Below are 14,924 nucleotides of genomic sequence, written 5' to 3'. Positions count from 1 at the left end.
GCTACCACTGAAAAAGAATTTTTAGCAGTTGTTTTTGCTTGTGATAAGTTCAGACATTATATTGTTGATTCTAAAGTAACTATTCACACTGATCATGCTGCTATTAAATACCTTATGGAAAAGAAAGATGCTAAACCTAGACTTATTAGATGGGTTCTCCTGCTACAAGAATTTGATTTGCATATTATTGATAGAAAGGGAGCTGAGAACCCTGTTGCAGACAACTTGTCTAGGTTAGAAAATGTTCTTGATGACCCACTACCTATTGATGATAGCTTTCCTGATGAACAATTAAATGTCATAAATGCTTCTCGTACTGCTCCATGGTATGCTGATTATGCTAATTATATTGTTGCTAAATTTATACCACCTAGTTCCACATACCAGCAAAAGAAAAAGTTCTTCTATGATTTGAGACATTACTTTTGGGATGACCCACATCTTTATAAAGAAGGAGTAGATGGTATTATTAGACATTGCCTGAGCATGAACAGGAACAGATCCTACACAAGTGTCACTCCGAGGCTTATGGAGGACATCATGCTGGAGATAGAACTGCACACAAGGTATTTCAATTCGGTTTTTATTGGCCTACTCTCTTCAAGGGTGCCCGTAAGTTTATCTTGTCTTGTGATGAATGTCAAAGAATTGGTAATATTAGTAGAGGTCAAGAAATGCCTATGAATTATTCACTTGTTATTGAACCATTTGATGTTTGGGGCTTTGATTATATGGGAATTTTTCCTTCCTCTAACGGGTATACACATATTTTAGTCGCTGTTGATTACGTTACTAAGTGGGTAGAAGCTATTCCAACTAGCAGTGCTGATCATAACACCTCTATTAAGATGCTTAAAGAAGTTATTTTTTCGAGGTTTGGAATCTCTAGATATTTAATGACTGATGGTGGTTCGCATTTTATTCATGGTGCCTTTCGTAAAATGCTTGCTAAGTATGACATTAATCATAGAATTGCATCTCCTTATTACCCACAGTCTAGTGGTCAAGTAGAATTGAGTAATAGAGAGCTCAAATTAATTTTGCAAAAGACTGTTAATAGATCTAGAAAGAATTGGTCCAAGAAACTTGATGATGCATTATGGGCCTATAGGACTGCATATAAAAAATCCTATGGGTATGTCTCCGTATAAAATGGTTTATGGTAAAGCTTGTCACTTACCTCTTGAATTGGAACATAAGGCATATTGGGCCATTAAAGAGCTCAATTATGATTTCAAACTTGCCGGTGAGAAGAGGTTATTTGACATTAGCTCACTTGATGAATGGAGAACCCAAGGTTATGAAAATGCCAAGCTGTTTAAAGAAAAGGTTAAAAGATGGCATGATAAAAGGATACAAAAGTGTGAGTTCAATGTAGGTGATTATGTATTGTTATACAACTCTCATTTAAGATTCTTTGCAGGAAAACTTCTCTCTAAATGGGAAGGTCCTTACGTTATCGAGGAGGTCTATCGTTCCGGTGCCATAAAAATCAACAACTTCCAAGGCACAAATCCAAAGGTGGTGAACGGTCAAAGAATCAAGCATTATATCTCAGGTAATCCCATAAATGTTGAAACCAATATTATTGAAACTGTAACCCCGGAGGAATACATAAGGGACACTTTCCAGAACGTTTCAGACTCCAAAAAGGAATAGGTATGTGGTACGGTAAGTAAACCGACTCCAAAACAGTTCTAATGGCACTTTTTCTCCGTTTTGGAATATTTAGAAAAATAGGAAAATAAGAAGCAGTCTGGGAGGGACACAAGGCTTCCACAAGGGTGGGAGGCGCGCCCTACCCCCTGGGCGTGCCCCCTGCCTCGTGGGCACCCCGTGTGCTCTCCGGACTCCGTTTTCTTGCACGATACTTTTTTTGGTCGGTAAAAATTCATTATATAATCTCCCGAAGGTTTTGACCACTGTATCACACAAATATCTCTTGTTCTTGTTTCGAGCTATTTTATGTCAGGGTTGTCAAGGCCAGGCATCATGTCGTCCCCCTCCCCCAACAATGGTGACAACGATGCTTGTCTAATGAAGATAGAACTAAAGAGGGAAGAACCTATGGAGATCAACAAGGATGAAGGGATCAAGAATGCCACGGAGGACCAAGTCCCGCCAGCAGAAGACATCCTTCAACTTGATCACAATCGTCTTACCCCAACTAAGATCGAAGCTTTCAAGATGATTGAGTTAGCTCGTATACAAAACAAGTATCTCACACGTGAAAATATTTTGTTGAAGGAGCATATCATCGCACTCAAGGGCATTATCCGCAAGTTGGAGGACCTCCTACGCTCGATGTGCGACTATCCATCATCAACAACTCCACTTCACCAACAAATAAGAACTGAGTATCTAGTATGGGCACTCCCCTTGGCAACTGCCAAGCTTGGAGGAGTGCCCCGTATCGTATCACCATCACTTTTATCTTTACCGTTTTTCTTAGTTCGATCCTTTTGATAATATCTTGATCTAGTAGAATAAAGTTTTAGCATGATCTAGTTGTGAGTTTTGCTTTATGATCCTTCTATGTAATTGAGTCTGTGAGCTATATATAATAAAGTTTAGTGTTGAGTCAAGGGACTGATTATTTTGCTATGATCTTGAGGGAATAAAATAAAAAGAGAAAGAATAAAAAGAAATAAAGAGATCATATGGATCTTATGGAAAGTAATGAGCTCGCATATAAAGAGTATGATGAATAAAAGTTGTTGAGAGTTGACAAACATAGTTTTGGTCATAGTTGCAATTAACAGGAAGTAATAAGGAAAGAGAGGTTCACATATAAATATACTATCTTGGACATGTTTTATGATTGTGAACACTCATTAAAGTATGACATGCTAAAGAGTTGGCGTTGGACAAGGAAGACAACGTAATGGGTTATGTTTTCTTTCATCTGAGACAAATTATATTGTCATGGATCATCCAACATGTTGATCTTGCCTTTCCCTCTCATGCTAGCCAATTTCTTTGCACCAAGTAGAGATACTACTTGTGCTTCCAAATATCCCTAAACCCAGTTTTGCCATGAGAGTCCACCATATCTACCTATGGATTGAGTAAGATCCTTCAAGTAAGTTGTCATCGGTGCAAGCAATAAAAATTGCTCTCTAAATATGTATGACTTATTAGTGTGGAGAAAATAAGCTTTATACGATCTTTTGATATGGAAGAAATAAAAGAAATGGACTGCATAATAAAGGTCCATATCACAAGTGGCAATATAAAGTGACGTTCTTTTGCATTAGGATTTTGTGCATCCAACCATAAAAGCGCATGACAACCTCTGCTTCCCTCTGTGAAGGGTCTATCTTTTACTTTTATCTTCTACCTTACATAAGAGTCATGGTGATCTTCACCTTTCCTTTTTACATTTTATCCTTTGGCAAGCACAATGTGTTAGAAAGATCCTGATATATATAGCTAATTTGATGTGAGTCTTCATGAACTATTATTGTTGACATTACCCTTGAGGTAAACGTTGGGAGGCAAAACTATAAGCCCTTATCTTTCTCTGCGTCCGATTAAAACTTCATACCCATAAATATTGCGTGAGTGTTAGCAATTATGAAAGACTAAATGATGGTTGAGTATGTGGACTTGCTGAAAAGCTCTTATATTGACTCTTTCCTACATTATGATAAATTGCAATTGCCTCAATGACTGAGATTAGAGTTTGTTGGTTCTCAATGAAGTTTATGATTCATACTTGAAAATTGTGATTGAATTGTTACTTTAGCATAAGAGATCATATGACAATACATATATATATCTCTGTTCTAAGAATGATCATGATGCCCTCATGTCTGTATTTTATTTTTATCGACACCTCTATCTCTAAACATGTGGACATATTTTTTGATTTCGGCTTTCGCTTGAGGACAAGCGAGGTCTAAGCTTGGGGGATTGATACGTCCCATTTTGCATCATGCTTTTATATCGATATTTATTGCATTATGGGATGTTATTACACATTATGTCACAATACTTATGCCTATTCTCTCTTATTTTACAAGGTTTACATAAAGAGGGAGAATGCCAGCAGCTGGGATTCTGGGCTGGAAAAGGAGCAAATATTAGAGACCTATTCTGCACAGCTCCAAAAGTCCTGAAACTTCACGGAAGTTATTTCCAGAATATGTAAAAAATACTGGGCGCAAGAAGTACCAGAGGGGGGCCACCCACCAGCCACGAGGGTGGGGGCGCGCCCTACCCCCTGGGCGTGCCCCCTGCCTCGTGGGCCCCCTGGTGGCCCTTCGATGCCCATCTTCTGCTATATGAAGTCTTTCGTCGAGGAAAAAATCATAAGCAAGCTTTCGGGACGAGACTCCGCCGCCACGAGGCGGAACCAATCTAGGGCTCCGACGGAGCTGTTCTGCCGGGGAAACTTCCCTCCGGGAGGGGGAAATCATCACCATCGTCATCACCAATGATCCTCTCATCGGGAGGGGGTCAATCTCCATCAACATCTTCACCAGCACCATCTCATTTCAAACCCTAGTTCATCTCTTGTATCCAATCTTTGTATCCAAACCTCAGATTGGTACCTGTGGGTTGCTAGTAGTGTTGATTACTCCTTGTAGTTGATACTAGTTGGTTTACTTGGTGGAAGATCATATGTTCAGATCCATTATGCATATTAATACCCCTCTGATTATGAACATGAATATGCTTTGTGAGTAGTTACGTTTGTTCCTGAGGACATGGGAGAAGTCTTGCTATTAGTAGTCATGTGAATTTGGTATTCGTTCGATATTTTGATGAGATGTATGTTGTCATGCCTCTAGTGGTATCATGTGAACGTAGACTACATGACACTTCACCATTGTTTGGGCCTAGAGGGAGGCATTGGGAAGTAATAAGTAGATGATGGGTTGCTAGAGTGACAGAAGCTTAAACCCTAGTTTATGCGTTGCTTCGTAAGGGGCTGATTTGGATCCATATGTTTCATGCTATGGTTAGGTTTACCAGAATACTTCTGTTTTAGTTGCGGATGCTTGCAATGGGGTTAATCATAAGTGGGATGCTTGTCCAAGTAAGGACAGCACCCAAGCACCGGTCCACCCACATATCAAATTATCAAAGTACCGAACGTGAATCATATGAACGTGATGAAAACTAGCTTCACGATAATTCCCATGTGTCCTCGGGAGCGCTTTACTTCATATAAGAGTTTGTCCAGGCTTGTCCTTTGCTACAAAAAGGATTGGGCCATCTTGCTGCATCTTATTTACTTTTATTACTTGCTACTCATTACAAATTACCTTATCATAAAACTATCTGTTACCGATAATTTCAGTGCTTGCAGAGAATACCTTACTGAAAACTGCTTATCATTTCCTTCTGCTCCTCGTTGGGTTCAACACTCTTACTTATCGAAAGGACTACGATAGATCCCCTATACTTGTGGGTCATCAATGATAGCAGTAGTAACTTAGCAAGAACAATATAAGATAAATTCGTAGGCATTGTATCGGTGACTTGTTGGATGATATTCATCATGAGACAGTTATAACCTAGGGCGATACGGCACAAGCTCCAGTTCATCAATATAATGTAGGCATGTATTTTATAAATAGTCATACGTGCTTATGGAAAGAACTTGCATGACATCTTTTGTCCTATCCTCCCGTGGCAGCAGGGTCCTACTAGAAATTAAGGGATATTAAGGCCTCCTTTTAATAAAGAACTGGAACAAAGCATTAACACACGGTGAATACATGAACTCCTCAAACTATGGTCATCACCGAGTGTGGTCCCGACTATTGTCACTCTGGGTTGCCGGATCATAACACGTAGTAGATGACTATAACTTGCAACATCGGATCTAGAACATGGATATATTGGTGATAACATAAACGGTTTAGAGCTGAAATCATGGCAGCCGGGCCCAAAGTGACAAGCATTAAGCATGGCACAGTCATAGCAACATCAATCTTAGAACATAGTGGATACTAGGGATCGGGCCTTAACAAAACTAACTCGATTACATGATGAATCTCATCCAACTCCTCACCGACCAGCGAGCCTACGAAGGAATTACTCACTCACAGTGGGGAGCATCATGGAATTGGCGATGGAGAAGGGTTGGTGATAACGAAGAACGAAGATCCCCCTCTCTGGAGCCCCAAACGGACTCCAGATCTTGCCTCTCGATGAATAATAGGAGGTGACGGCGGCTCCGTCTTGTGGATCGCGATAATTTTTTCTCCTCGATTTTTTTTGGAAAAATAGGATTTTATAGCGTCGGTTTCAGGGTCTGCGGGACCACCAGGTGGGGATAACCCACCTGGGCGCGCCAGGAGGGGGCACGCCCTGGTGGGTTGTGCCCACCCAGGTGCCCCCCTCCGATGGATCTTGGCTCTAGAAATTATTATTTATTGTATAAAAAATCCTCGCAAAGTTTTGTTCCATTCCGAAAACTTTTATTTCTACACAAAAACAACACCATGATAGTTCTGCTGAAAATAGCGTTAGTCCAGGGTTAGTTTCATTCAAATCATGTGAATTAGAGTCCAAACCAAGAGGAAAAGCGTTAGAAAAAGTAGATATGTTGGAGACGTATCAGGGCGTCGCTCCGATTTGGGCTGAAATCATGAGCGCCCACAAAATGTACCCCTTCATCCTCCCGCGCCCGCAAAAAACAGAGGAGGAAGGTCGGCCGTGACCTAGGAGCTCGGCGACGGCGACCACCACGAGCATCAGTGGCTACAAGTTGTCGTTTTCCCCCCGTTCCCTATTCCTCTTCCCCACCCCAGTACCGCGTCCCATCCCCGTACCGCGATGCATCCCATCCCCATACCACATCCCAACCCAGCACCAGTCGGCGACCAAGATGGAGGTCTGCGGCGTCCTGGGACCTCTAGCCAGCGCCCCCCTCTGGATCCGTCGTGCCCCCCTCTGGATCAGTCGCGCCCTGACCCCCTGGATCCATGTCCCTGAAGGAAATATGCCCTAGAGGCAATAATAAAGTAATTATTTATTTCCTTATATCATGATAAATGTTTATTATTCATGCTAGAATTGTATTAACCAGAAACATAATACTTGTGTGAATACATAGACAAACAGAGTGTCACTAGTATGCCTCTACTTGACTAGCTCGTGATCAAAGATGGTTATGTTTCCTAGCCATTGACATGAGTTGTCATTTGATTAACGGGATCACATCATTAGGAGAATGATTTGATTGACTTGACCCATTCCGTTAGCTTAGCACTCGATCGTTTAGTATGTTGCTATTGCTTTCTTCATGACTTATACATGTTCCTATGACTATGAGATTATGCAACTCCTGTTTACCGGAGGAACACTTTGTGTGCTACCAAACGTCACAACGTAACTGGGTGATTATAAATGTACTCTACAGGTGTCTCCGAAGGTACTTGTTGGGTTGGCGTATTTCGATATTAGGATTTGTCACTCCGATTGTCGGAGAGGTATCTCTGGGCCCTCTCGGTAACATACATCACTTAAGCCTTGCAAGCATTGCAACTAATGAGTTAGTTGCGGGATGATGTATTACAGAACGAGTAAAGAGACTTGCCGGTGACGAGATTGAACTAGGTATTGAGATACCGACGATCGAATCTCGGGCAAGTAACATACCGATGACAAAGGGAACAACGTATGTTGTTATGCGGTCTGACCGATAAAGATCTTCATAGAATATGTGGGAGCCAATATGAGCATACAGGTTCCGCTATTGGTTATTGACCGGAGACGTGTCTCGGTCATGTATACATAGGTCTCGAACCCGTAGGGTCCGCACGCTTAACGTTTTGATGACAGTTATATTATGAGTGTATATGTTTTGATGTACCGAAGGTTGTTCGGAGTCCCGGATATGATCACGGACATGACGAGGAGTCTCGAAATGATCGAGACATGAAGATTGATATATTGGAAGCCTATATTTGAATATCGGAAGTGTTCCGGGTGAAATCGGGATTTTACCGGAGTACCAGAGGGGTTACCGGAACCTCCCGGGGGTTAATGGGCCATAGTGGGCCTTAGTGGAGAAGAGGAGAGGCGGCCAAGGCAAGGGTCGCGCGCACCTCCCCCCTAGTCCGAATACGACAAGGAGAGGGGGGCGCCCCCCCTTTCCTTCTTCTCCTCCACCTCTTTCCCCCTCTTCTCCTAATCCAACAAGGAAAAGGGAGGGAGTCCTACTCCCGGTGGGAGTAGGACTCCTCCTGGCGCGCCCCTCTTGGCCGGCCGGACCTCCCCCCTTGCTCCATTATATACGGGGGCAGGGAGCACCCTAGAGACACAACAATTGATCGTTTGATCTTTTAGCCGTGTGCGGTGCCCCCCTCTACCATAGTCCACCTCGATAATACTGTAGCGGTGCTTAGGTGAAGCCCTGCGTCGCTAGAACATCATCATCGTCACCACGCCGTCGTGCTGATGAAACTCTCCCTCAACACTCGGTTGGATCGGAGTTCGAGGGACGTCATTGGGCTGAATGTGTGCTGAACTCAGAGGTGACGTACGTTCGGTACTTGATCGGTCGGATCGTGAAGACGTACGACTACATCAACCGCATTGTGCTAACGCTTCCTCTTTCGGTCTACGAGGGTACATGGACAACACTCTCCCCTCTCGTGGCTATGCATCACCATGATATTGCGTGTGCGTAGGAAATTTTTGAAATTACTACGTTCCCCAACAGTCCCACTATGCAATGCCCCTCCGTCCTCCTGTACACCCCCTCTTTCTGCACCATGGTTGACAAAGCTGTAGCTCCTCTGCTTCTCTACTCCATGTCCGCTCCTTGTATGAATTCTACTACTCTTCCAGCATGGCCATAGCCTACCTCCTTGAAAGCACAAGTGCTTCCTGAGTGATTTTGGTAATTAATGTCAACATATCTCTTATTGGACCAATGCTTCTACCTAGTATGTTTCAGATAAGTTCAACAATGAAGTGGCGTGGACTAGAGGATATGGAACCCCTTCAAGATGCTGAGGACAAAGGATTGACTCAAGCTCAAAGATCAGGACTCTACATTTTCTATTTTAGTGATCCAAGATCACATTCAGTCCATAGGAAAGCCAATACTATTAAGAGGGGATGAGGTGTTGCTTAATGAGTTTCTTGCTCAAAGTTCTTAATGATATGTTCCAAAGCCCTCAACCACTTTCTCACATCCACATATGTCCCAAACCAAAAGTCAAACTCGGTCCCACCGAAACTTTCTATCTGGCGCCATCGAGTTCTCTTGACATAGCCACTGCCAGAAACCCTAATCAATTTGGTCTCACCGATGGGATCTCGGACTCATCAAGATGGGCTTGCAAACTCTCTGTTGCCTATTACAATAATTTCGGTCCCACCGAGGTATGCAATCGGTCCCACCGAATTTGCTTGGCCAACTCTCTGTTTCGCTTATTACCCAAATCGGTCCCAGCGAGTTTGTGTAATCGGTCAAACCGAGTTGAGGCTTTACCCTAACCCTAGCACATCGGTCCTACCGAGTTGATCATATCGGTCCCACCGAAATTCCTAACGGTCACATTATGAACTAAATCGGTCTGACCGAGTTCTCTGAATCGGTCCCACCGAGTTTGGTGATTTGTGTGTAACGGTTAGATTTTGTGTGGAGGCTATATATACCCCTCCACCCACTATTCATTCATGGAGAGAGCCATACATTTTCTGAGAGAGAACCACCTACACTTATGTTGAGTTCAAGATATTCCATTCCAACCACATAAATCTTGATCTCTAGCCTTCCCCAAGTTGCTTTCCACTCAAATCTTCTTTCCACCAAATCCAATCCTATGAGAGAGAGTTGAGTGTTGGGGAGACTATCATTTGAGGCACAAGAGCAAGGAGTTCATCATCAACACACCATTTGTTACCTCTTGGAGAGTGGTGTCTCCTAGATTGGTTAGGTGTCACTTGGGAGCCTCCATCAAGATTGTGGAGTTGAACCAAGGAGTTTGTAAGGGCAAGGAGATCGCCTACTTCGTAAAGATCTACCCGAGTGAGGCAAGCCCTTCGTGGGTGACGGCCATGATGGGATATACAAGGTTGCTTCTTCATGGACCCTTCGTGGGTGGATCCCTTCTTGGACCCGCGCAACCGTTACCCTTCGTGGGTTGAAGTCTCCATCAACGTGGATGTACGATAGCACCACCTATCGGAACCACGGATAAAAAATCTCCGTGTCTCCAAATTGCGTTTGCACACTCTAATCCCATCCCTTTACACTCTTGCAACTTGCATGCTTTACTTTCCGCTACTCATATACTCTTGTCATGCTTGCTTGATATGTATTGTGAATGTTTAAACTTATGCTAAAACTCTACTTCAACTTAAAGAAATTAAATACTACAATTTTTCTTACTTAGTGTCTATTCACCCCCCCCCTCTAGACACCTCTTGTCGATACTTTCACTCCTCTTCTCCTCCTCTCTCCATATCCCTCTCTGATTAGCTAATTTACAATGTTTACATCAAATGTTAAGTTCAGCCATTAAAATATTTTTCCCGAGTTGTCTGATTTCATAATCAAGAGAATGTAGACAAGTGTTCAGTATGGGTATTAAGTTTCCTACCATGTCTCCTAAAGTTTATTGTGTTGAATTTGAGAGTACGTGTTGTTTGTTAATTCCAAAGTTTGTCATCCAAACATAATTTGGTATTGCAATCCCAGAGGCATTTCAAGGGCCAATTCATTGGACAACCAAACAGGTGAATTCATATTCGTGTCATTTCAGTATATGTATTCATATGCCACCATTGTACATGCCCTAAGGGCATGTACAATGCATAGCCTTAAGATGATGCCTCGCATGCCATGTAGGATTAGATATGACGTAAAGTAGGTTCGGATAGGAAAGCGGGATCCTCTCCAGGAGGCGGGTGCTTGAAGAGAAAAGTGTGGTCTGGTGACAAAAGTTGAAAACATTAGAGTGAAAAGTAAAGATGCATGTGTACTAAAGTTTTTATTTTTTATTTCTTAATGAGTCCATTAGTGATAACTTGCATTAAAAAAATATAGATGCCTCAAATTACTTTTTATTATAGGATATATGTATCCATATGTCACCATTGTACATGCCCTAATGCGAGTAGCACATGGTACTTTCCCTCGTGTCGACACGCCTCGTGTGCCTGGGGTGCAGAGACGAACGACGAATGGGGAGGCACCAGCGTCCATGGCGCCAGGGCACACCTCACCCCTATGTACGGATGAAGTTTCTGCTACCCATTTCCGGATCCGGATGACACTGCGTCGGCAGTTCGGCACGGAGACGCCTACTCGAAAGATCTATGCTCGCATGCAGGCTCGCGCCACCGCCCTCCACGCTTGAGCCAACGAGAATCTGACACCTTCGTCCGTAGCGCAGCACACCGCAACAGCCAGCACCGCACGTGTCCTCGCGCCCACGCCTCCGTCGGCCACCGCATCGCCTCAAAGATCATACTATATAATGGAAGACAAGCATATCTCCAAGCAGCACAACTGATAGAGATAGCGATTGATACCAGCAGGTTTGCAGAACAGAGAAGAAAGAGACAGTGAAGTGAGAGCAGCTGCTAAGCCATGGCTCAAGCACAGGCGACGCGAGGCGACCCAATGAAGGCCCAGCAGGAGCAGCCGGAGCCCATCCAGTACGGCCACGTCTTCGCCGTCACGGGCGACCTGGCCGTGCAGGCCATCGCGCCACGGGACGCGGAGGCCATGCGCACCGCCGAGGAGAGCGTGCAGGGCGTCCCGGTCCCGCAGGCCAGCGGCGGCGGCTTCAGCGCGGCGGTGGCCATGGAGACGGCCGCCGCGTACAACCAGGCCGTCGGCGCCGTCCGCCCCGGCCAGGCCAGCGACGCGGCCACCAAGCAGGGCATCACCGTCACCCAGACCGCCGTGCCCGGCGGCCGCATCGTCACCGAGTTCGTGGCGGGTCAGGTGGTCGGGCAGTACTCCGTGGCCGACCAGGCGATGATGCAGCAGCAGCAGCAGCAGGTGGTGGAGGAGGACGCGAGCAAGGTGACGATCGGCGAGGCCATGGAGGCAGCGGCCCTGTCCGCGGGCGATCGGCCCCTCGAAGAGGCCGACGCGGCGGCCATCCGCGCCGCGGAGACGCAGGCGCAGGGAGCGGACGAGGTCATGCCCGGCGGCCTGGCCGACCAGGCGTGGGCCGCGGCGAGCGCCAACGCCTGGGCCGAGCGCGACGAGGACAAGATCACGGTCGGCGATGTCCTCTCGGTACGTTCGTTACCCGACTTGCATATGCTCCTTTTTTCTGAGTTATATAGATGAACTGGTTGTAAACTCGTTGCGTGTGCTCCATCCCGTGTGCAGGACGCGACGACGAAGCTGGCGGACGACAAGCCGGCGGCGAGGGAGGACGCGGCCAGGGTGGTGCAGGCGGAGACGTACAGCGACGCCGGGGCGCGCACCAAGGCCGGCGGGGTGGGCGCCGCGGTCACCACGGCGGCGAGGCTCAACCAAGAGGACGACGACGACGACGCTTGAATTTTCGCGTCGTGCCACGTCTCGTGTGTGCGCTGTACCCTCGGATCAGACGGGAACACGCAGAACAAGATCGTGTGTGTAACCTTTACAGGAGAGCATCCTGTTGAGTGAGGCGAATCAAGGCAGTAGTAGATTCAGCCAGCCTTGCGTGTAATAAACGAATAACAGTGTTGGCCCGTCTGTGAATCTGTACATGTTTTTCTTTTCTCTGCGGGTGTAGCAGTATGTCGTGTGCTTTTTACTCGATGTTTCGCTCAAGTTCAAGTCTGTTTCAGCTATTTGTCGAGATGTGTAAATTTGGGGATTTCGTATTTTGACATTCCCAGTGCTGCCATGCGAAGGGGGCACATTCCGGTTGCCGCTTGCGCCGTGTCTAGGGCACGCAGCGAGTGCCAGCCGTCGTGACTCTGCCGGCAAATGTCGGTGGCGATTCACATTTCACAGAGTGCATCGGCCTTTATGGTCGGATGGATCCGATGACAGTGTCCTTGTCTTTTAAGGCGTTACTGCTGAAGATCTTCCTCATTCATGTGGTGTTAATGGTTGCTGAAGATCTTCCTCATTCATGTGGTGTTAATGGTTGCTGCGAATATGGTCCTTCCTCGTGAAGATCTTTCTCATCCATGTGGTCTACGAATATGGTCTGAGTTGTAGTTAGTCAATCGACCCTTCCTGCAAGCGTTGCTGTAAATATGACACACAAGAGAAACATTGATTAGATAAGATGACATTAATTGGACAAGATGAATAAAGTAACCTCAATCACAAGCCAAGAGAAATATTAATTGAACAAGATGAATAAAGTAACCTCAAATCACAAGCCAACAGATGGATTTCAAGCATTCAATAACAACAGAGGAAAAGATATAAAGATAGTTCATTCAAATCTCTAATTGAGTTGGGTCTTGAGAAATTGAGTTGGGTCTTGAGAGATAGGTAAATCTTCCCCAATCGAAAGAATGCAGGAATCTTGGTGATTCACTTGGGGAATCCTTCTCCCATTAGGAGGCCTCGACAACGCTGGATGGTTCTTCTCAATTTGAAGGTCTGAAGGTCTTATTCCTCAGAGAGAATATAAAAAGAAGCAAAATTCTCTCAAGATCTATTCATATACAAGGAGCAAAAATCTTATTATGGTAAGGTATGAGACAAAAATTATCAAAGATCTATTCATATACAAGGAGCAAAAATCCTATTATGGTAAGGTATGAGACAAAAATTATCATGGATGTATAAATAGATTAAAGCTAAAACCCATCGGATAGAGCGGGTAAGGGTATGGGATCGTAACCCATACCCATATACCCATGTACTTATATAAAATCTGACAAGTATGGCCTAATTATCTCTACAATGTGTCATAAATTTGTGAACTCAGAATGTAGGACTATGTGTTGTTTTTAATGACTACGTAATATTATTTTGGTGTCTTGTTGTTTATGAGAAACAAATGTTGTTTATTAAATGTGTTGTTGTTTATGATGTGTTTTTGTTTATAAGTATGTGTTGCTGTTATAATGTGTTGTCGTTTATAAATTATGATTATATGTTGTTGTTTATGACTACAAGTTGTTTAAATTGATACTTTGCAAACATTGAATAATTTTACCCACGGGTACCCATCTACCCTGTCGGGTAACGGGTATGAGAAAAAAGTTTACTCCTTGACTGATATGGGTAAGGGTGATGGGTAAGCTTAGAAGGGACGCGTAAGGGCATGAGGCATCTTCACCCATATCCAAACCCTGAGGGTGCCATCCATGCTCTATCCAAACAGTCAAGTTGCAACAGAGGCTCTGCAATTGCTCTCTGCAAGAACCGAATAGACCGAAAGTGCAATTTTTGCACCATTTCATCCGTTGTTTTGTCTTCTTCCGTCACCTCTTCCACACTTCCCTCTTGGATGGTGTTGTCATCCTCTTGTGCTTGCACTCCTCAAGGCACATGAAAGCTCCCGCAAACCTATACATGCACGAAGGGGGTTCAAGTAGTATACCATCCAAGAGAGAACCAAGTAGACACGCACAAAGGACATAATTCACCTTGTCATATGTGATGCGTGTGTCCCTTGGCAATGGAGCCAAGTCCATGGTGATGACACTAGGGCGTCCCGCACCATCTCCTCCCCCTTGAGAAAGATCCGTCCTCGGATCGGGATCCTCATCATCGTGGAAAAGATTTGGTGTGACCGTTCGGTATAGGACGCTCACCAAGAACTCGAGACCTACACATGCACAAAGCAAAGCAAAGAATGTGTGTGCATGGTACACAAATGCATCATCCATCATGATGCATCTCTTCTCTTGCCCATCACCATTCGCACAAAACATGATCAATGAATATATGGTGTATGCATAGCATATGCCATGACAAGTATGTGCATCATGCATATTGTGCAAAGAAGGAAAGCAAGCATTAACACGTCAAG

The 14,924-nt window shown here is 44.6% G+C and overlaps 1 protein-coding gene across 1 annotated transcript; it reads left to right on the top strand.

Moving 5' to 3' along the window:
- The first annotated feature begins 11,475 nt into the window (after window positions 1-11,475).
- LOC123151325 (late embryogenesis abundant protein 31) lies at window positions 11,476-12,774 on the top strand. Its single transcript, XM_044571053.1, has 2 exons — window positions 11,476-12,226; window positions 12,323-12,774. Exons 1-2 carry the CDS (start codon window positions 11,567-11,569, stop codon window positions 12,494-12,496), a joined length of 834 nt encoding a protein of 277 aa, XP_044426988.1. The 5' UTR covers window positions 11,476-11,566; the 3' UTR covers window positions 12,497-12,774.
- Window positions 12,775-14,924: the final 2,150 nt, after the last annotated feature.

This window comes from Triticum aestivum, chromosome 7A, assembly GCF_018294505.1.
Source record: "Triticum aestivum cultivar Chinese Spring chromosome 7A, IWGSC CS RefSeq v2.1, whole genome shotgun sequence".
NCBI classification, from domain to species: Eukaryota; Viridiplantae; Streptophyta; class Magnoliopsida; order Poales; family Poaceae; genus Triticum; species Triticum aestivum.
The sequence above is the reverse complement of the archived record's forward strand: the minus strand, read 5'-3'. Positions and strand labels throughout refer to the sequence as shown.